The sequence below is a fragment of the Formica exsecta genome, unplaced genomic scaffold (genome assembly GCF_003651465.1).
Source record: "Formica exsecta isolate Colony F162 unplaced genomic scaffold, ASM365146v1 scaffold47, whole genome shotgun sequence".
Lineage (NCBI taxonomy): Eukaryota > Metazoa > Arthropoda > Insecta > Hymenoptera > Formicidae > Formica > Formica exsecta.
This window is the reverse complement of record NW_021851936.1, coordinates 1,518,383-1,543,335: the sequence shown is the minus strand read 5'-3', so window position 1 is coordinate 1,543,335 and position 24,953 is coordinate 1,518,383. Positions and strand designations below refer to the sequence as shown.

At 36.0% G+C, this 24,953-nt stretch overlaps 1 protein-coding gene across 5 annotated transcripts in view; it reads right to left on the bottom strand.

Moving 5' to 3' along the window:
- The window catches only part of LOC115241169 (RNA-binding protein Musashi homolog Rbp6-like), a 567,047-nt gene that overhangs the window by 413,718 nt on the left and 128,376 nt on the right, over positions 1-24,953 (bottom strand). For 3 of the 5 annotated variants that reach the window (XM_029816790.1, XM_029816793.1, XM_029816794.1), the window contains exon 2: positions 23,681-23,759. The exons of 1 other annotated variant lie outside the window; for it this stretch is intronic. In XM_029816790.1, the coding sequence (XP_029672650.1) occupies positions 23,681-23,759 (79 nt within the window). Of the gene's footprint in view, positions 1-17,169; positions 17,423-23,680; positions 23,760-24,953 lie in introns of those variants that run through there. One more of the 5 variants, XM_029816792.1, reaches the window with a different exon arrangement.

The window sequence follows — 24,953 nt, the reverse complement described above, 5'->3', positions numbered from 1 at the left end:
GGGCGGGGGGGGGGGGGGAGGGGAGAAGAGGAACAATGCGTGACCGAACGGAGGCGCGGTCGATCCCTCGGCCCAGAAGACCTCAGCTGGGTCAGAATGCAGGAAGCACGGTTGCACCGTGCACTTCGAAATTACTCGTTCACGTGTTTTTCTTCGCGTCCGTACAAACATCTACACATGATGTATACACGAAGCTCCCTCATTGTAGACCTGTGAGCGGTGAGGAGAAAACAAACAAATCGATATGTACGAAGAAAATTGACGATGCAAAATTGATGTTCGCGAGTAATCTTAATCGCACCGATCGACTTTAAAATTAATGTTTTAAATCGCGAATTCTACGTACCTTCGTTCAGAGGTAATTGCTCCGTAAACAAAGAGGTCATTTTTTTTTAGCAGCTAGTAATTATGCAATATTCGCGATGATTCGAGCGGACTTTGGGGAATTTTCATATTTCTCGCTGGTAATGAAATCAATCACTTTTCTGACTGATCGCAAAATTAATCCTAGAAATGTCGCGTAACAGCTAAATAAGGCAAATCTAAAACTACATTAAATTGCGCATTAAATTACGATACGGTATGAGTAACTCAATTATGTTCATCTCAATTCATCTTATGACCCTTCTACATCATTTTCCGCGTTATAAATTTTAATTATGATAAAACTCTACCAAGAAATATTGACAATTAAGACATAATCGAAGTTCCGAAGATAAAAAGGTTCACCTTTTCCAATAAATGAATTATTTGCCACTTAGCCTGAAATTGAATAATGACTCATCGATTGATGTAAAAAAGGTATATTACATTCATTTTAAAGTTGTCCATCTAAAATGTTAAATTTATAGCTATAATAATGTAGCCAAATATCACATGTAAGCTAGTTATAAACCAATTCTTCTTATTATCATCAAATTAATAATATATATTCAATAAAAGATAATAATTTATCTATTTCGATTGATCTATTATCGATTTTTTTCTAAATTAAATTTTGACAAAATCTTTTTACGTATAAATATATTTATAAAATCATAACACTTTTATAAATCGTTTCTTTTAAATGAAATAAAGCATCATGTTTAACAACATTTCCACAAATCTCTCTCGCGTAATTTAACTGTGTAATATTTGTTAAATAAATAGTCGACCAATTTTTTAGCGCTCGGTAGTCGTCGACTTGCGAATCATCGCCAAGCTTTCCGGCGTGGACGAGGCGCATAAATATCAAAAGAAGAGAAGCTGGAGAAGGAAGAAAAGTCCCGCATTCTGGACAAACAAATGAATAACATCGACGACCGGAAAGGGTGAGGCGAAACGACAAGCCTTCGTTTCCGAGTTCCGGCGCATTACGGATAATTAGATTGGATCCCGTTTGTTCGCTTTCCCCCCTCACCCTTTCCGACGTCCTTACTTCTCTCTTTCGCCTCCCTGCATTGCGCGAATCATTCTAAAGCGATTGTCCCTTTACTTTAAAAGAACGAGCTGTGAGAAATCGGATATTTTCTAAAAAGTTCATAATAATGCAGTTGAGAAGCTATCACTGTAGCTTAATACATTTCTTTGAAATCACATAATGGTAAATCGAGATATACTTATTGTTAGAAGCCTTAGATATGATTGTTTTTAAGACTTTTTTGCTTTAGATACTACAAAAAATAAAAACTTTTACATGTTTAAAAAATTTTTTTAAATGAGACCTTTAAACAATTATTCACGCATTTATATTATTATTTAAATAAACATTAAACATTGGTTAAATTCTCTGTTTAGAATTGTTATGTGATACTTGGCTTAAGAGAACAGTTTCGCACAAAGAGGTCACAAGCACAGAGACGTAAGAACAATTTTCATAATTCCTCTATGAATACACTTCCATTGCGCTTGAGAGAGTTTTGCGATTCAAATACGCAAACCGTCGATCAATCTTTACTTTACCCATTCGCGTGTTTCCTCGGTTTTTCTCGTTTTTGTTAATGCGGCAGTTACACGCGAGCGATAAATACCCTCCTGTTACAATGCAAGTTACACGGTCGCATAAATCGTAAACGAAGCTGCAGTAGCTTTTCCGAGTTTCAATTTGCGCGAGCCCAATAGCAGAGCCGCGCGCCCATATGTATTACGCGTTTACACGAGTCGCAGGCGCGGCCGCCGCGCCAGGTGATTCCGAATTCCAATTTGCGAGAGGTCAATAACGTACCAGCGTCCTATGTAAACCACGAAAATGCATCGCCAATGGCGCGCCGTTCGATACAAATCTTGATGATTCTTCGCAGATATTGACTTCGCTGGCGCGCCTGCAAACACGTGGCGCTGGCCAAAATTGTTCGCGCTCTGCGCGAATTTACTTGTAAATGTACCCAAATGCTATTCGAATGAAAAGATCGTTCTACATAAATAATATTAAATTTTCATCTGCGTGATACGATAAAAAAATAATATCAATTGTTCTGGAAAGTTAAATGAACCTAAGCATTCATATCAATCTTGTAATTCAGTTTATCGGAATATAATAAAATAATCCCTATGAAAAAAAAATGACAGCAATATATATAATACATTTTCTTTATCCTTTATATAGCGTACAGTTTACATTAATATACCCCCAACATTATTTCTATGACGTGTCGTAGAAAAGTGGATAGTGTAGCAGAATTCATATTGAGATTATTACACGCATATATTCATGAATTCCTCATGACTTGCTGGTACCAGACTTTTTCAAAAGATAATGTCTAGTGATAACATCTGTTTCTAGAATGACGTTTATCTATTCAATCACGAAGGTGCATGTACTTTCGTAACAATACTCTAAAAAAACTTTCGCTTTGCGTAAAACCGGTTTCCGGATAAAGCGACTGGTATACGCAAGTATTTTTCCATAAGATTTCAACTCGGCGGTTCGAATTATGAACATTATAAAAATACCGCTTGGTAAACCTCGTCATAGTGGCAAGGATTAACGACTTTGTGATCGATCGTTTTACGCGAATCATGTACTTATTCGCGAGTCTATCCGCGGTGAATCGAGCCTCGATTGATCTCGAACGCACGCACGCAGTTGCGTATGCAATCGTGCTGCAATACTGTATACGCAGCACGATCTGGATTAACGTTCTGCGATTTGTTTACTGCAATCTGTTTACTGCGATCTCAAATGGAACCACATGCGCTTCGAATTAAGACGCTGTGAATCTTGAAAATAAATGATTACGCGCGATCGTAATTTCTATAACGCTTTTCATTGGATATTAACTTGATTATTAATAAGAGACAGTATAAATAAGCTATGTTACTGAAGAATGAATTTTAAAAGCAAATGTAGATGTATTCCATTTATACTATTTTTCGTAATAAAATGATCGATTAGATTTTATTCTTCATGTCGTGAACAAAATAAAACAGTCTATTTATTTGGAACAATGAAATTATTAATTATTCATACTAATTTAAAATACAAACAATAATATATATAAAACATTCTCACTTAAATAAATTAAAAATATATATCATATCAATATTATAACTTAAAATGTTGAACAATATAAAAATCACAGTAGTAAATACATTAATAACTTGTTAAACATCAACATAATGCTTATAAAAATCATCGATAATAATAAAACTCTATTTAAAATGCGAGTTACAAGCTGACGTTATAAAGAGTGCTTGTGTCATGAGAAATGCGGATGTAAATCTCGTTACTTCACTTTTCAGATTGATCAGCGATATAACAGCTCATCGCTGCACTCGATATGTTGCAGCAGCAACGTAAGCATGATTCACCATCAAACCATCGAGAACGCAGCAACGCAGTATCCGATGTGATTATCCGTTTATCGCATCGCTAGCATATCTCCTGCTTTGCGTAGAATCAATCTATGCCCATGTATGATTTTAATTCTGTAAATTCTGTAAGATTGTGCGATAAGATTTTTTAATCTGTAATTACGGAATAGTTGTTGTATTGCAAGATTATTGAAGAGCTATACTATAATAGTAACAAAATCAATTGAAAAAATTACAGAATAAATAGTAGAAAATAAATAGTAAAAAATATATGATACCACAATATATTATTCAAGGATAAAATTAATATTCCCGAAGCAATTAAATTATCATAGAGAGCTATTAATAGGTTAAAGTTGTTATATAAAAAGTATTAATTATTTTATCAATCAAAAATACCATGGCGTTATATAATACATCTATTCTACTTGCTCCACAAAGGTCTGTGTTATACATATAAAAAAATGCTATGTTAATAATCTATACGTCCATAAATTCACAGTACTCGTATATAATATATAAATCATTATATATAACTTTACATCGATTGAAATACAGAATGCAGTTTAACGTATATTTCTATAAAAATAGTCCCATGATTCTCTATAAAGCCATAGATATTTTCAATCTATATATCCATAAACTACAAGCTATTGGATCATGGTGTATTCATGGATCGCTATATTCATAAATTTACGATCTACGTACAGCTCTCTCTACAGCTCTCCACTAAATTTCTAGATCTATAGATAGATCGCTGAATCACATTGCATTTATAAATTAACTATAACTTTATTAATTTCTATATCCACAATTCCTGAAATCTGCCAATTCCCGCTTTTAAGTTACTTCTAAGTGCAATAATCTGGAATTAGATCAATGATATATGTGCTCTCCCTTTCTTTCTCTCTCTCTCTCTCTCTCTCCATATTCTTCGTGCCTGGCAAACAAACAGACAGATCTGTCCGAATTATATATAGCGAGATTAATTCGAGCAGTGTGGAGTTAAAGATGTTTCCTGTTCGTTGCGTAACCGTGAGTCGATTAAATTTCAATATATGAATCGCTCATATCGTATATTTTCCCGAAAGATCTTCATCTAATATGATGTTTTTCTGCATCAAAATTATTGCTCATTTAATATTCCGAATCTCTATTTAAGACACTAATTTAACACTTATAGTTATTTACTCTAATTCGCACGTATATCTGTCTTCTTTACAAAGCTTGTTCAATGATTTTATGTAGAAGATATTTTTCCACAGATAATCATAAATAATGAACATGTACACACACATATTAAGTGCTATAAATAATAAAAACAATAAGTACTACAAATAACCATATATTTTCTTCCACCTACAACATAAAATCCAATTTGAAAGATTAACAACCTTCGCTTACATTTCATTCTACCTATGCGAAACTAGCAATAAAGTAGAATTACAATTGTGTACTCATACATTATCTTTAACGAGAAAGCTATCGATCTTTTCGCAACAAAGAGCAAATATTCCTTAAGTGGTCAATAACTGTGTCGTTTACCCTATCTACTTGCTCAGACCCGTATAATAGTATTGCTGGTACGTTTGCGTTTACATGAATTACGAGCGGTAGTAGATGGCTTCTAGTAGCGATCGACGTGGACCAATCGCGTTCGTCGGAACATGTAAATCACGTAATTGCGTAGCGAACGCGACGGTTTCAGATGTAAATCTCGATGATTTGTCCATCGGCTGTTTATCATCACAATGCGGCCGCGCATCGAGCAATCCCGACGTGACAACGAGAGTCGACGGGGTGTTATCGATACTAATATAACCGATACTGTAATAGAACAACGGTATTCGCGTGAGTATCGAACGGGAGAAGTAGTCGAGGCTGTCTGCGATACTGTACATACGTAATTTATAAAGTTGTTTACTCTTTTTAAATTAAATCTCATGTGTTATGCATATTAATTTTCATATTGCGATAAATTGCTTTTATAATAAATATTGAAAAATATACAAATTAAATACGCGGCATCCATATATTTTTATCGTTTTCGCATCAGCCGATACGGAAAGTTCCAGACACAAATTGAATATGTGCGTGTTCATTTTTATCTCTATTATGTCAAATATATTTAATTTATATAAGAGCCAGAGATTTTTAATATATTTTTTTTAATAATTATTTTAGCACGAAATCACACAGATGTGATTCATTAATTTGTTTATTAATTCAAATTAATCGATGTTAAAAGATTAATAATATATCAATATTTCAGAGCAAACTTCTTTTCCTTTAAATTAGGGAAAATTCTATTCTCTCGTAAAGAAAAAAAATAGGTCGATTAAAAGACGTAGATCGAAGATATAATTCACCTGGACGACATTAATTCGATACGACTTCGCGATTAAACGTCACGAGAAAATATGCGAAAAATTCGGAGTTTTCGTTCGGGGAGTTGAGAAACGGGAATTGCAATTTTGTTATTAGAAGCGCCGAGACGGCGGAGTTTTATCAAACGATACAAACGTCGCGAAAATTTACGCGATGCATTCTTGCAGATGGTATCGCGCATATATCACCCGCCGCTGGCGGATTTAATGGCCCGATGTAGTGCCCATAGGGACGCTCGATTTCACGGTTTACAGGAACTCCGCCGTAATTGAGACGATTATCGACGTAAGAGGATTGTCCGTCGCGTCCTCTCATCGAGACACCGAATTATGCCAATACCGTCGGCCACTTGGGCTCGGTGTGCTAATAGCGATGCCGACCGAAGATATTTGATGTCTCAAGATATCCCCGATCCAGATCTAGTTTCCATATCCTACCACGATTAAACAATTAAGCGGATAAGTAGCTCCATTTGCCCTGGTACAATCAATTTCTTTCTTGCATAATCACCTGATGGAGAAATGCGCGCAAACAAGAGATAAAGAAATAAGGTCAAGAAATTTAATTCTAATATTGTAGAATGATAATTTAATGTCTGTTATATAAACAAAGAAAAATTTGATTAAAAGTGCAAACCGTATCTCGTTCAAATATATTCAAAGTGATGAAAAATTTGAAGGAAAATTTAGTTATATAACAAACGTAAACACACTAATTCCATTTTCAAGACATGACAATATACTATAAAATAGAGAAAGATATCATTGCAAAAATATAAAGTAATAATATATTTAAGTATAAATGAAAACAACATATCATTCGACAAATCGAATTACAAAGAAGTAGGTCACTAGTAAAATAGTATCTTCTGTAAGAACACATTCGTACGAACCCCCTCGTTTGTACGCGGGGCGAGCGACGACCTAAAATTCCTATGTCGGTTAGAGGCTCGTTATCATTATCGTTCTAGCAAGACGTCTTAATTGCATTCCTGGCCGATCTCGCGTCGTCCCAAGGAGATGCTGGACGTTATATTTCTCTCTCTACGGACGAAAAGACGAAAGCGTGACGCGGGATTAAAACTGAAAGAGCTGAATGGACTCGAAACAATTCCGATACGACAGTTTCATTCAATTTAAATCCCCAATAATATAATTCTTTTTTTTACATTAAAGCAGTCGCGTGAACATCGAAGATAATGTCGTCAAAGCTCTGATATTTTTGACCCGTGACTTTTTGACTAATTACGCCTTAAATTAGAAACTTTTGACACTGGATCTAAGGGATTAATTAGCATGATTTCGATCTTAGTAATAAATCCATGTAGACGCGCAAAGTCACCAGTGCTGGCGCTGCACGCAAACGGGTCGAATTTATGCCGAGAAACAAACCTATCCAGATTGGCTAAATTAACGATCTCATTTCCCGCGATCACATTTTGCGAAATTTAATCGACAATCGAAATTGAATCGCCTCCGTACCGGATGCATTCTTGTGGAAAAGGAAGAAGAAGCAAAAAGTGGAGAGAAGACAAAAAAAAAAGGGTAAATACTCCCTTCCAGCCGGTCGTACGACACGTAGCTCGTAGATCAGAACTAAGTATCCTTCGGGAATGCTCCCGGTGAGATTAATCACTAGAAGCGGCGCACGTGGCGCGGAGTGGAGGGCATAGAGGGGGATGAGGGTAAAAAGAAAAGAGATCAAAAGGAAGGAGAGCGAAAAAGAGAGAGAAAGAGAGACTCGGCGCATAACTCAGAGCGATAGAACGCGGCTTTCGAAAACACGAAGATCACCTCCTTTCCTCCCTCCTCTTCCTTGGCGACCAGAGCTTCCGCTTAAAAGTTAGGAAGTAGCTAACCGGCAAAAGTGACTAACTAGAGGTAGACACGCGTGCGCGAAGAAGCGGTTAGACGGAGGCAAGGAGAACGAACACACAGAGAGGCGGAGGAGGAAGGGGGAAGGGGGAGGAAGGGGCTTCATTTGGAACACGAAGAGCCCGAAGGAGGAAGGGGAATGGGAACGCGGTGCATGCTCCCGTACGTGCATTCCGCAATCCGGAATACCGCTCTGCTGCTCTGTCGCATACATATTTATGCCGCGTCTCTCGGCGATAATTCAGCGATCATGCGACGTGCTCGTGCACGTCTAAGTCTCGGCGCACTGCCTTCTTCTTCCTACATTTTGACTCTTTTTCTCTATTTCTTTTTCCCCCCGCTTCATTCTACCTCTTCGCGTTTGTATTCGTGTAATCACATTAAATATATGTATAGTAAATATCTAGTTGTGAGAAGTACGTAAATTATATCGAAAAGTAAAGTTTGTAAGTGTTGGAACCATCGAGAAATACGCTATAGTAAAAATATTCATTTCTTTTCTGTGTGTACAAGGTAATTGTACAGTAAATGATAACAACAAACGAATAAATGTGTTTTATGTAAAGTGCTCAAGTAAATAAAATATAAATAATATAAATAATATAAATAGTAATAATTTTATTAAATAAAAATATATATAGATATAAATTAAAATAATTATATATATATGTATATTAATTCTCTCTCTTTACACATATATACAAAAATGTTCGCGGGACGATAAAATTTTAGCGATGATTTTTTTCATTATTGCTCGTTCGCTCAATGCGAAGCTGAGCATGAGCAGATACCCACACGGCTCGGTTTCGTAACCATTACGTGAGAAAGCAACCGATGCCCTGATTCTCGGGTCAAAGGCCACCCGATGCTTACCTCCCGCAGCACAGAACTTGAGACTGGTTCTGGATTCTGGTTCTGGTCACACAATGATACTTAGGGTATCACGGATCGAATCTCGATAAATTTCTCGTATATTTCTTATAAACATGAGCAATGATTATAATTCTTATAAACATAATGATCTCTGGGATTATTTCAAAGAATAGAAAAATTATGGGTCTTAGCCGATGAAATATCAATATTTCATTATCATTTTTTACATTAAGAAAATACATCGAATATAATATATTTTGCGATAATTTATCTTATTTGATATTAAAAAATCAATCTAAAAAATTATATTTTAGAAACTACAAGTTTCACGCAAGGATATTTTACTCTCGACTATCAACAAAATCATCTTGCTACTCTCGTAAATTTATCTTTGAAAATCGCACAGTGTATACAAGATTGAAAAAACAAACCGCAATGCAGTAGCTATTTCATTAGCTTCAGGCGCGAGACGTCGTGCAAACGGCGATGCCTCGATATTTCACGTCGAGTAAAATCTTCTCTCTTTCTCCCAACTAGTCCGTAATCCTCGAGTAAAGAGGAAGAGAGAAAGATAGCGAGGAAAAAATGACGTTTACGGTTGAGAAGAGCTACCGTTACCTGATCGACACTGCTAGCCCGATGGAGGAAATTGGTTGGTCGAGTTCGACCAGGAAATTAAGCTAGTCACGTGCTCATAATTATAAGCACTTCGTGAGGAAAGCCTCTTGTTCCAGATTGCTCATTTTTTTCAAATATACCGGAAATAATAAGGTAAAAAAAAAATCATAATTCTTTAAGTAATATCCTGTGTGTCAGACTTTATACAAAGTTCCTACTCATTCATATGTTGTTTTAACTATATCGCAGAATATCGAGATGAAGAGAATTATAGTGTAAAAGTTTTAAGGTCAATATATTTTCAATTCTAAGATCAATAATTTTTTAATGCTTTTATGATTCAAAAAAGTTGAGTAAGTAAAGACCTACGATATAATGCTTTTTTGATATAAAGTTCCTACTCATTCATAAGTTGTGTTTTTAACTATATCGTAGAATATCGAGATGAAGAAAATTATAGTGTAAAAATTTTAAGATCAATATATTTTCAATTTTAAGATCAATAAATTTTTAATGCTCTTATAATTCAAAAAAATTGAGAGAATAAGTAAGTAAAGACCTACACGTCGATATAATGCTTTTTTGAAAAACAAAGCTAGAATAATATGATATATTAAATGCAAAGGATTCGTATATGTATTATATATTATAGTTTGTATTTTTATAAATCACATTTGCTAATTAAGCTTCGTAAATTATTTATTTCGTATGGTCTAAAATAAGAGTCTTTCAATTTTCATGGATATTAATGCCATTTATGATTGTTTGTAAATAATCTTGCCATTATTATTAAACAATTTTGATTAACAAATCGAATTATGTGATAAAATTTGTAAACATATTATATATAAACATTCTAGATCTTATAAATATCAATTTCTTATAAGTCGTTTCATAATAAAAAGCATTTTTCTATTAGCATTTATCTGATTTGTAATCAAGAATCTACGCGTCAGCGAATTATTCGGTTGAACGAATGTGGAAGAAATGCATTATGTCAAAGACGATTAAAGGAAAGGAGAAAGGAAAAGAAGAATACAGAACAGGTATGGAAAAATAAAATTGAAAAAGTCGCACGTTGGCGAATAGTAATAATTGTTACCTCGCCTGACGAAAACGTGAGACGAATGTTGGAATGCAGACCCGCGAAACCGCAAAGGCTAATTCAGAGCGAAAGGGCGAGCCCTTCTCTTAACAGCCGTCCCTTCGGTTTCGCCGCTTCACCGCGCTGAATGCCCTCTCATTAGCGCCTCTATTAAGATTTGATTAGTCTTAGGCACCGTGAAACGCGCGCATCCCTCCATTCACGAAATAACATCCTTCGTTCAGACAGACATTCGCGCACAGATATACATAATCCATTCGTGTGATTCACCTTTTCTCTCTCTCTCTCTCTCTCTCTCTCTCTCTCTTTCTCTTTTTGAGTTTATGCTAAGATGGTTATGCTACCGCAAGATATCTTTTAATGTCTACTATATATCATGTATCTATAACAAATATATTTTTCTCGGTTGTTTTTTTATTACAATTTATATTTAAAATAACTATTTTTTCAGTTTATAATTAGTCATGTTAAAAGATAATTTATTTAAAAGAAAATGAAATTATTGTATCTGTCAATATTTAAAATATAAACAAACTAATGTATTTAAAAAACCTGTTTTTAGAAATAAACTATTTTTATGAAAAATTTAATTATTCAATAAAAACTTTTGTAAAGTATCTCTTTTTTTATCAATATATTTCAAACAGTAGGTTTAAAAAGTTTTTCTATTATTAAATATTCTATGTATTTTATACATTTTAAGGATATAGAGCATCACAAAAGTACAAATGCGAGTGATTTTCTGTCAAATAAATAGAATCCCGTTCAAAAACCTATATTCTAAAAAAATACGTAAATATTATATATTTTGGTTTTAACCGCCTGTAAATAATAAGCCGTTATATCAGTTAAAACTTGAAGGAAGAAATCGATCTGTGGAAAATAAATTTTCCGAATTCTTTTGCTATATTCGCGAAAATAAAGCATTCATGAAATGGAAGATTAAATATCTAGGATACTTGGGGCTGGCGGCACTCGCGATATATCCTATCCGGTCTTTGCGAAGAGACGTTAAGTAAATATATGTGGAGCGAGACGGCAGCGTAGCGGATCAACCGAAGCGATGTTTTACCGCTTAGGGAAATTTCCGCGCCGTTTCCGCCCGACCGTGAACCTTTCGAAGTCCTTTATATGCGACTCAAACGCGCGATCGGGAATAGAAAGAGCGATTTCCCCCCTCCCCCCCCCCCCTTCTCTTTTTACGATACGATGTCGAGTGCAACGAATCACCGATGACTGCAGGACGCACGTATACCTAAGTATCGTGCTTTACGATTCCGAATAATAAAATAGCAAATCCTGTGCAGCGTCTCGTTTGATCTCTCAACTTGGGAACTACATTCTTCGATACCTGACTGCTCATTGGATTTTCTAGAAGTAGCGAAGCTATTTCTGAATCACACACTGAGAAAAAAAAGTTGTTAACTTGACTAAATGCGTTCAACTGATTATCATTTTTTTAATTATTTAAATAAAGTACTTAAAAAAAAAAGTTGTTAACTTGACTAAATGCGTTCAACTGATTATCATTTTTTTAATTGAAATATTTAAGTACTTAAGTCAAATACGTCATGTTAGATTTAATATGTCATATTTAATTTAAATACTTAAATATTTCAATTAAAGAAATAATAATTAGTTGAACGCATTTAGTCAAGTTAACAACTTTTTTTTCTCACTGCAGATATAAAATTAATGTAAAAATCGAAATACCACATTCGCACACGTACTCATGTATTTAAATTATCTTTATATTTTTAAATAATTAAAAATAATGTGTGCGTCACAAAGAATAATTTTCCTTTGATCTCTTCAGCAATCGCCGATTTAATTATTCGAAAAAAGATTAATCGATCTTTGGCGGTCCACGTGTGTCGAAATCATCGTCGAGTTTCGAGTTTATCGAATTCGTAACGCGTTGGACGACCGGACAATGGCGTTTATTGTACCGAAACAACAATCGGACGCGCGGATAGTGGGCAGCGATTCGGACGGGAGATAGGATCGGCCATCTCTTTCGCGATTTGTCGTTAGGATCGAAACGATTGTGCCATACGGCATTTATGGCAACCCTTTTTTGTCGATGATGTCCGGCTTGAAGCGTAGCCGTTGCCCAATGGAACTGTAAAGAACTGTTGAACGAGCAAAAACAAAGACATTGACTAAACTGTAGTTTGTTACTCGTATCATGATCATTGTCTTCTCGGAGATTATTTTTCATAGTCAAACGTAAAGCATATTTCGTGAATGTAAACAGTTTTTTTTTAAAATGCATCTTCGAATAAATGTGCATTGATTGAAATTGAATTGTATTTGTATATATATGTGTATAATTCTTTGAATTTTTATCCATTAAATATTTTAGTAATTAAAATTCAACTTGAAATTGCTATTCAAACAAGAGTTGAGTTGAAGCAAATAAAGATTAGCTGGCTGTCTGGATCTATAAATATAAATTTGCTTTGAAAATTGCTCAGAAACTTTTAATCGTGTACTTTAATAAATTTTTATAGAAATAATCAAATAAAAATATCAAGAATTATGAAACTTAATATAAAGATCTTTTATCAAAAATGTTTGTTGATTCCCGGTCTTCCATTTAAGTGAGACAATGAAGTAAACAAATAATACAAGTCAATTTTCTCTAATCAATTTTACTGCAATTTTAATGTAATGATTTCTGAGAAGCAGGTGTCAAAAGATTAAATATCTATATATCGCGAACAAGTTGAACGTGGACGGTAGCAAGAAAAACAGAGAGACTTGGAGGAAGGAGAGGAGCGCAAGAGAGATCAAGAGGCGAAAAAAAGCGGAGGAAAAAGATCGCGAGGCCGTAACGCGCGTCCGAGATTCCAGTCACGGAATATCCCACAATGCATCGAGGTCGCTTCGTCGCACCGGATGCAGCAGCGGGACCGATCGTGCCCCCCCTGCCCCACGCTCGTGCTCGCTCTCCTGGAGCGCCTCTTCTCCCTTCCGCCTTAATGTCGTTCTCGCTCATCGGTTCTATACATCGTCGTTGGTGGGTACAGTCGTCTTCCTGATTTATATACTGCCTTTAGCCACAACCGACTGGACAGAGAAAAAGAGAAGGGGGATACACGCAACACGCGCACGCATGTAGAGGGGGAGAAACGAGCAAATATACGAGGGTACATCAAAAATTAAATTTAAAAAAAGACAATTATATATTTAATGACTTATATATGTATGAGTATATTTAATAATTTAAATATATACGTAATTTATATATTTATTATCTAAATTTTTAGTGTAAAATACACATAAAATCTTATGATATAAAATCGCATTTTTTAAGCAGATGTTCTTACGTGGATACACAAAAGACGCAAGTGTACCCCACCGATAGCTCCCTAGCTGCGAACATATCAGTGTTATTGCCAAGCTGACAGAGAGATTTCGAGCCAAGACGAAGAACGAGAAACGCGTTTCCACTTCGTTCCATCACTCCGTCCCTCCCTGTCGTTCCTCCCCCTGTCGTTTTGCCGTCTCTTCTCTCCCCTTTAGCATAGTGGCCAAGGGGGGAAACCACGACGGACCTGTTGCGAGGAGCACATCGTAACTCTTGCGGCGAATGCCCATACACACACACACGTATACCTAGACGTAAAATTACAATCACCTAATACACGAGTATAGTGATAGAAGAACAAGGAAAGAAAAGAATAAAGGAGAGAAAGTAATGGCGGAGAAAGAGAAATTATTATGCTCTCTGGAAAAATTTTCCTAAGAACAAACACACATATAATCACGAAGGTGAATAAGAAACGAGTAGAAATTTTATGATATTAAATATATCATGTTAATAGGAAAATAATCGGTGCCTCTTTTCGAATGATTTATCGACAAACTATTACGGAATCGTTTGATATATTAAAGAAGAATATGACGAATATCTAAGAATAGGAAGTTATTACAATAAATGATTTTTCATACGTGTTATCGAATTTCAGAATTCTTAAATATATTCAAGAAATCATTGGAAACTCATCAAGAAAAAACTATAAAGAAAACGTAAAAAAATGCAAGTATAAAACATATTTATATATACATATATACGGCGGCATGGTACTTGCTAATCCATTGCATTACCTCGAACCAGTCTAGAGAGAACTAGTTGTTCAATAAAGACAGAGAGAAAAAAAGAGAAAGGAAGATATAGAGGTGGGAGAAAGATAAAGATGGGGAGGGCAATTCAACTGGAGGAAGGAACGCGTACATATACATGCGTACTTAGGTGTGTATTCGTGCTTTAGGTACCGGTCGGAGGACCCTGAAGACAAAGGGATGTGCGAGCCGAATAACAGTACCAGCAGTTAGCGTTGGTAATTACGTCGGTGCGTTCTCCATTCTCGTGGAGAACGGCGACGGAATAGTCATGGTATAGTGAATTTGCAGGAAGGGAGTGGCCGAGGAAGGACCAGACGACCATCAGGGCTTTGATCGGCCGAATAAATTTCACGCGTGGAGATGGCAAACCTTGTGTGCACGACATAAGTGTAAAGCACGAGAAGTGATTCGGAACGAAATCAATTAACAGGAAAGTAATTTCGTAACTCTTTATTACGGGCATTACCATATAAAGTTCTTTTATATTTATGAAACTCGTACAATAAAAAAAGTCGTTTCGAAAGACAAATTAAATGAAATAGTAGCAAAAATTAAAATAATGATCGTATTAGTTGAAATATCATCACTTTCAAATCAGAAAGAAGCTGGTGGATATCTCTTAAGAGTATTCAAAGCTTCAGAATCGAGAATTACGATAGATAATGAGTTTTAAAGAGAGAGAGAGAGAAAAAAAGCGGGGAAATGGCAGAAAAAATGGAACGTCAATTCGGTAATCGTGTTTAAGCGAAAAAGCGGATTTCCGGTGACGTTAAACGGTGTCTCGACACGGCGGTTAGCGGCACCTTGATCCAGGTAACTTCTTACCCAGGTGCGAGACCGCCAGACGCATTTACCGGCGTTTCGTTTCGCTTCGTTCCCCTCCCACACCATTCATTTTTTTGCGCGTCTTCGAGAACGTATCGCGAGTTCTCATCATCACTGGGGGCCTCCTTTTTTTTTTTTTTTTGCTCGCCTCTCCGTGATGATCGGTTACCAACGAAATCACGTGCTCACGATAACATCCGGATCGAAGAGCGGAATTCCGACGAGTCACCTAATGATAATGTACGCATCAGTTCGCGTAATGTGAATTGTCATCTGAAATCTTTATTCGATGAAAAAGCATTTTGCGCAATTCAAACTGAGTTTTATCTTGGTACTAGATGTTAGATATATTCCGTTGAAATAGATATCGAAAGATTATAATCATATCACTCTGAGACTAAATGTAGACAAATAAGAGAATAAAAGAAATAAAGAATCAACTTTTGAGAATATTTATCCCCAAAATAATAAAATATTTAATAAATATCTAAAAATATTATAAAAAACATATAAGAGATACTTAAATAGAAACTAACCAACTTAAAGATAATTTTTTATCACATAAAAAATTCTATTAATAAAATATTCTAGACCTATTCTAAGAAAAGTCCCTCTGTTCAATTATTTGTAATTAAAATTTAATAATTAAGTATTCATAATAATTTAATATTTACTTTCGAGTATATAGTAAATAGATGAATTATAAATGCAAATTATTTATACATATGTACTAAATGCTACTAAATATAATTGATACTTCATAATTTTTTTACGTAATATATAATACATAATTAAAATAAAACAAAAAGACCTCTTCTCCGAACATTTGCAAATTGATTTTTGTATATTTTGTATATTCTTGCGCGCTCGGATTAAACCGAGAAAGCACTTATTAATCAACTACATTAATCGTCCACGCAATACGTAACCACGAGTCTCATTTTCGAGGGAAATCTCTTCATATCCGTGAATATCCGCGTAACGATCGAGGCGAGCTGGTTCCAAGCCCCACTAGAAGCTTACCAAGCCACGCACAGGATGTCGCCCCATTAAACAGTTCCGGGGATGGGATCAAGAAGTCATTAGCGATTAACAGTGAGTCGCATAATGACATCGTAATTGCGCGCAGCGGTCGATGATTACGCTCGTCGCGTTCAACGCCTGCGTTTAAAACCCACGCGGTAATTTATTTATTTATGCTGCAAGACATTACCGTCGCGCGAGACAAACTGCTAATTATCTCCACTCACACGCAGAGTGTCCAGAAATAATTTAGGAGAAGAGAGAAGGAGAAAAAAAAAATACGCTTGTATCTCTCGATATCGAGAAAGTTACTCTCTCTTGCCCGATGGTCGCGTTTGTGCCATCTGATGACGCACGCTGTATTTATTCAAGTGACATAATATTTCGTCGCATGACTCAATCTAAAGAGAGTTCTAATCATCGCGGATAAATATCTCGAGAGATTGAATTTGGATTGTTATCGGATATAAATTTAGCGGTCATGTTTAACAAGAGAGTCCCGTATCGCATATACCTACATAACGCTTGCTTCCCTCTTACTTTGTTTGAGATCGCTTATAAGAGTTCGTGTCGTCATAAACGCTGAAGATCAACGCTGCTGGAATCGATTCGTGACGATAATTCACTTTTACAGAGTTTCCGCATAGCTCGCCGCGGTATAAAGCCACCCAATTGGCATTTACTGTCCCACTTACGTTCCTACGACAATCGAACGGCCGCCGGTATATATTTTTGCGAACGCGCTCCGCGAACAAGCCGCGGCGTTACGTATCGACGATCCACCACGACCATGTGCACTGCAGTTGTTTGTCCTAGGAAACGTGAATTACACGCCGTAAAAACTTCGCGCTGCGTTGCGCGTTTCAACCGCAGCAGCGGGCAAAAGTTAAGGCCGCACTGTAACTAAAAGTCACGAGAACTCGCGCATCTACATAACAGAAAATTCTCCGTCCCTTCCTTTTGCATTTCGCTGCTGGCTTCTATACATGTGTAAAAAAATGACCAATCAGTTCAATGGAAAAAAAAATTCGCATTTTCTCTTTAATCCTATTATCAAAAATATTTTACATAAAATCGTATTATTAATTATTCGCTGAGTGTATTCTTATATGTTTGGTTTTTATAGCATGGGATGTTTGTGTAAACATTATTAAAATAAATATATATAAAATAGATTAATTCATTAATAAAATAAAAATTATTTAAATACAAAAAATATATAGACATAGGTATTAAAGTCTTTTTTTTCAAAAGAATTTTTTACTATTACAAGTATATTTATATAAAGTATTGCTATTGATAGATATCTAAATATTTTAAGGGATTTACATGTAAAAATATAATGAGTTCGTAAATGAGACATGAATGATATGAAAGGTCAAAATCTCAAATAATAAAATATAAGCTCTCTCTATCTACTCTCTTTCAACATTATTACTAAATCTACCGAGGAAATCGCATGCAACATTACTCGTGCGTTTATGCGAATAATCTCTTTATAACTACCTGATCTATATTCAGATGGAAAATCATCGCGCTCGCGTCGATATATGTGCGCTTAGGAGGAAGAAAAATCAGCCGGGAACCGACTCCGCCGAGTTTCATTATGTAATCGGCGAGGATGTAGGGTAAATGTGCATTTGAGTCAATTGGCGGTGCCGCGAGCGCGCCTAGTTACGCTTCGTGTGTGCGAGTATGCGTGTGCGGCGTTCGCGGACGCTTCGCTGTGTATGTGTGTGTATGTGTGTACATATATGTATGGGTGTGTATATGTGTCCAAAGCTCTGCGTCACAGCCTGGCGCACCACGTGCTGCTGCGCCCGTCAGTTGCGCAACCTTGGTCACAAGGCTGCTCCGCCGCTGGCTAGAACGAGCGAGCGAGTGACGTGTGTGCACGCGCGCGCGCGATCCGGTGACGCGTGTGCGTGCGCGAGTTTGCCGCAGCAGCATCCACGGAGCGTTTCGTAAGATTTGCGTCAAATAACGCAGGAACGTATTCCCCGAACCGTTTCGCGGATATTTTCTTTTCTACGTGAGACTTTGCTCTCGAAAAACTTTTCACGAAAATTTTATAATTGGCCTCGCTTAATTATTATCACTGATGAGAGAGAATGCGGATTTATTATCCGTTCGCATTTCCTAAAAAATGAATTAATCGGGATTGAATAATATCCGTGATTTCGTTCAAGGTAAATAAGTATGATGATTGTATTCGATAAAGTGTAAGTGTACGACACGTGTTTCGCTCTTTCAAAACACGTGTCAATCTAAGAACATACAAATGGGAAAATATTAAAAATGTATCTCTCGGGATTTAACAATTTCTCTATTTGAAAGGGGCTTGGATTCTACGTGCTTGATCGCGGTAAATGACGAACAATCACTTCACGACGCGCGTACTATGCAACGTGAATACGCGCGCGTACGCATATCGCAAATCCGCTGCATCACACGGGATGACTCGTGAGAGTATGTACTTCATCTCCGAGCACATCAGCAGCGTCATCGTGCCGTTTAATAAACATAAATATCCATCATTTTGTCACCTCGTTTAATCTGATATCTCGATGTCGTTCCGACAAGTAATGCAGAGACTTTCGCGAATGCAAATGTAATATCCATGTGCAACATTAAATATATCACGAACGGAGATGACTTCCGAACATATAAATTCATCTCGCGTATAATGTCACAAGCTGAAACGTGATGCGTGATGGGAATAGTGGCGTAACGCTAGCACGGAAGAACAATAGTTCAATTACTACATTAAATAAGTAGATAGTATATACAGGTAAAATTCCTGGTATCATGTGGAAATGTGTCAATAGTATAAATTTTAATACAGCAATATATTGATCTTTTGTAACATTTCTTGTGAAAAACCGATATTTATAATGTACTATTAATTAATGGTAAATAAATTAAACGAGATCAATCAAAATATATTACAGATGGCATAAAAAAATTTCGCTAATTCTATTTTTAAAATAAATTTGTATTTTCTGTGACGATATTCAATTAATTGCTATACAATTGATCGCGCAATTGATTATATTTATCATATTGGTTATATCTTTCTGATTTAAAGTTACGCCACTGGCACGTGTGCGGATGATATACTATGAAATACGTGCGATGATAAACAATGCAAGCATGGCACCTTGTTTTATCCCATGCTAGTCTGACGTTCGTCATTACAAATTGTACGGTTGATAAAACAATGTGATATGTAACGGCAGGCAGTCGTCACAACGGGTCAAGAGCAATCTTGTCACCGTCGTGTTCCCGCTCACGCAATGTTGTACACTCACGTGTGTCCCAAAATGGCAGTCGAAATGTACACAAATTGGGCAGTGCTCGTGGGAAAGCGTAGCAAGGTGCAATGATGTCCCAAGGGATAACTCTGAGTTTGCAATGATAGTTTCGCAACATTGAACAATATTGCATCGATCAGCTACCATGGGATGCTCATGAATAATTATGTACAATTTTACAACACGTTCGCATCATTAAAATAGTTGAGTACATTATAGTTTAATCTAATATTCACTGAATATATTCACGAACCTTTAATAACAAAATTTAAAACAAACTTAATAATAGATATTATATACATATATATAATTATATGAGATAAAAGCTGTTTGATCAAAATAATAATGATTGTCGTGATAACTTAAATAATGACTTACTTAAACGCAATTAAATAAAATTATAAAATTAAGATTTGTTTAAAAAAAAATCATGAAAAAAGATTTTATTAATCATAAAATAAAATGCAAATTGACGGCAAAGACCAATATATGTTTCTCATTTGCTTAATGTTGTTTTAAAGCAAAGATCCTTAGATAGATCCTTAGATTGATCGTTCACAAAGTTGAGCGGTATATTGTAAGATTATAAAATCTGACTTCATTTCGAGTCACGTTTTAACAACTTCCTCCCGCGAAACGCAAGCATCCGAACCGTTTTGCGACGTAATAAGTCATTTCGCCTTGATGGCGGGACAACTTGTAATGGCCGTTGACCGATTGCCTCTCCATCCCCCCCCCCCCCTCTTTCCTCCGTCTCACCGAAAGTTACCTAATCACTTTATCGAGTGACTTCTGCGGAAAGTTTTGGAGAGCCTCCTCTGGAATATCGACCCTGCTTCTCGCCGCCCATACTCGTGCATTATTTCATCCGCGCTGTCACAACCGGCTGCTTTTCTTCGGGGACGGAATACAAAGGGAACCCGGCTCTCCTTCCCGAAAGAAGAAGAAACGGCGCTCGCCGCACTGGAAATTTAGCGCTTTAACGTCGCTCGTGCGTCATTTAACGTTCGCTGATTCAACAATGGCGGAGTCAATTGAGAAAAAAAAACTGACATGAGAATTAATTCCGCGAATGCCGCTGGCACTCCCATCACGGTAATAATTATGTTGAATGTCTCTAATTCGCCAGTTAATAGTTTCTGGTACTTGAAATGAAAATTCTATTTCAGACCCATTTGAAATATAAAATGTAATATTTATAGCAATGTGATCGATGATATAAAAGAGAATTAAATTTTAATTATATAGTTTTGATACATTTAAAATATAAAATTTAATATCTCTTGCAGTACAACATGCTAACAAAAATATTAGAAATGTAGTAAAACTGGATATAAAAGCTTTTAAAATTTTTAGTTATTATATCATTTTTTTTCATAAAACTAGTTTATTTTTTATATATTAAAAAAACGTTTCCAAAAAAATAAAAAAATATTTAAAAATTTTTTAAATGGTCTTTTTGCATCTAAATATGCTATGCACTTACAGCTTTTCCATTTTCCCATAGTATAATATATTATAATCGCGTAAATAAAATAGCATTGTTATTATAAATCGGCTCCCGTGATTTATCATTCGCAACAATTGACTCGATAATAATTTGTTTATTCAAACAGATGTGCGATCTCTATGTCCGCCAGGTTAAACATATTCAATCAGATACGATCTAACCTTCTTTGCGATTTATTTCGTACAATGGGCCAAAGGGAACTTTGTACAAGTTACGAATTACTTCCCGAAAACTGATAACGAACGCGTCCGCGTCTGCGGACGAGAGGTCGGCGGCGGAGAAAACTCGGTCAAGGAACATAGCGATGGTTAATGCCAATGAAAGGAAACGAAAACAGAAGGGTAGCTATTCGACTTGGCAAGACGGGTATAGCTGAGCACGCACAGGCGGCATTAAAGCATGCCTCATTTGAATCTGGCATGGTCGAGCACCTCGTAAAAAGCGAGCTCCGCAGAGATCGTCCCCTCTCTCTCTCTCTCTCTCTCTTCACCTCCTTCTCCACCCTTGTCAAACGCGTGGAAGAGTTAATTCGAACACTCTGGCGAACAGTACGAGACGCATTCTACCATTTTATTGCATTATATTGCGATGTAAATTGATACCAAATTCTCATTAAGCTGGTGTTATATTTCTAGTACTAGGATTAGCAGTCTCTCTAATTTCACTAACAAGTTGAACTCCGCATTGATAATCTCTAAGTTTATAGTTCGTAAGTTTAGTGATAAGTTGAGGCTACACTAGCAGTCCTTGAATAAGTAGTCTCTAAGTTTAGTCTCTAGTTTCACCAAGTTAGAATTGCACTAATAGTACAAGGAGGTTCCCATCGTATTAATTCTACGCTTGATGTTACTATCATTTTATAGCTTTGGTGTAGGTATCGCGTTACCGTTATTATTTATACTTGATTTAAATTTACTCGATAGTACGGAGACTGCAAACCTCTTGTCAGTCGTAATGATTCGATAGCGCATCGTCTGTTACGCGGAATCCGCATTCAATCATGATGAGCTATTTCCGGAAGCTAGAGATCGGCCGCTCGTTAGCGACGATCGACCGCGACACGCTCGCGTTTCGATACAGCGTGCGCCGTTTCGACAAACCGAAATTCCGCCATAACCGAAATTCCCCATCGGCCCGGCCGGTAGCGGCTGGTAGCGACGTACTTTATTGGCCGTCATATCTGTCGCTGGCAGGGACAGGCTTTCGAACGATTAATTATAAACAACCAGCCGCAACAATGGCTCTGCGTAATTAAAGCGACCGGGCTCGCTTCCTTTCCCCCTCTGACCTCGCCCCAAACGCGTTCATCCGCCCCTATGACCCTGGCAGTATCAAAGCAGGGCTCTCTCCATCGTTTCGTGAATATATGTCAGGATCAATCCCACCTCTTGCTGAATTAATTATGCTCCTTCTTCACTAACGGAATCGCTATTGACTTTTCCAGAATTTTGACGATGATTATTTCCATATGTATATATGAATCGATATGAGTAATCATTTTTCATATCATAAACTACTCCATAAATAAGCCTATATATAAGCAACACAGTCCTGTTGCTTATATAAATAATTAGAAAATATATATTCAGACTTTTGAAAATATTAGAGATAAGTATATAAAAGCAGCGTGTATATAATCGTAAATAATTTTGTGCTAATTTATAATCAGCCTTTCGACGATATAATCAACATAAAAAAAAACAGTCTATTTTATTATAAAGCTTATATAAATATATCACACACATAATAAATTTGGAAAATAGATATATATATTATAAACCTTTGATGTGAAAATGTTGAATGTTTGCTTATATTTTTATCACGTAAAATTCAAATTACTAAAAAAATATACAATTGATTGGAATTTATTTTGCTACACTTTCACAATCATTTAGTCGAAATGTGTTACGTCAAATTATTATTTCGGAGTCACTCAAAGTTTATTTGATTTAAAAGCGAGAGCGAAATCGCTTTTCCTATCATTATCCAACCGTGAAATAATTAATCGCGGAATCAAATAATTAATTCTAAGAAAAGCAAGGAAAGCGCGAGAAACGAGGAATAGCGGGCATGTATAAGACGTCGCGATAACGATTAGCGCGATTTTCAGAGCAGATAGCTCGGCTTCCCCTCATTTCGTCGAGAATTTACGATCGCCGTAAGAGAAACGGCCCCCTTGTATATGTGACGTGCTGATTATCGAACAAGACGGCGGGGGTGTACTCACTTTGTGGACCACGTGGGTGACGATTAACATACGCGAGCGTAACACACTTTCCGCTCGTTCGACTCGGATGTCTGCTTACCTAAAACAAAAATAAAAAATGCTCGTTACTATCCCATCGATCATTAGCGACGTCAACGTTAATAAAGAGCATGACAGACGTGGCACTGAGTGACGAGGGTTACTTACTAAATCTGGAGACTTATTGTTAGATTTTAATGACTTTAAAGAGACTTCCTGCGCGCGAGAGTTTCCAAAATAGAATTAATGTGATTTAAAGTAAACGATATATTGACAGATATTTTGAACACTCTGTATTCTATAAATAACAGTAAATAGCAATAGAAGCAGTAATTCAAGAATGATAAAATAGAGGAACAAGAGAGAAATTATTTTACTTCGGCAAAAGTTAGAATAGTGTATGTAATTGATTGCCTCCTCTTTTTAAAAATAATTTTAGTTTCATGAATATTGAAATATTTTGTCGCCCATGTAGTTAGATAAAATGAAAGCTGTAACTGTTTCCGTACGTATAATATGTCATTTCAATGTGAAATTTCATTCCTGACTACCGACAGGTATCTACAAAGGTATAAATATTAACATAAAAATATATATTACATATTAGCATACGTAATGTTAATACATTAATATTAACGTACACTTTACTGTATAATTTGATTTCAAATATTACACGTATTTCATAAGTGTATGTGTGTGTGTGTGTGTGTGTATGTGTTAAAACTTATGACGGTTATGTAACATATTTTTCTTGAAATTCCCATGTATAGTTAAATTGGCGGTTTGCTCGGAAAATACTGAGTCGCGTCGTAACTCGTTAAGTAAGTTTCTTCATTAGCCTAACATCTGACTAATTTTTACATGCGCATAGTCGTTCTAATTGCATTACACTATGCAACACGGTAAACGCGCGCGCCACCGACTTTTAACTTAAGCTTATTTTTTCATCAAATTGTTTCTCTCCCTCCATTACGAAGCAAACATAAATTAATAATATATAAAAATAAACACTGCATGCTTAAAATAACTTTTTTTCTCGGTTAAAAAGGCAAAATAAGAAATTTCAGTTTATCCACGAACGCAAAATATAATAAATAAAAAGCAAATCTTGAAATACAATGATTGATTATTTTACTATGCTTGATACATTTCTTCGTTTCAAGGAAAAGTTCAAAACAATCAAACGATTTCTCTCAAATTCTTCTAGCGCGATTATTACGGTTGTGTCGGTCAATTTTAGCATAAAACACCCGCT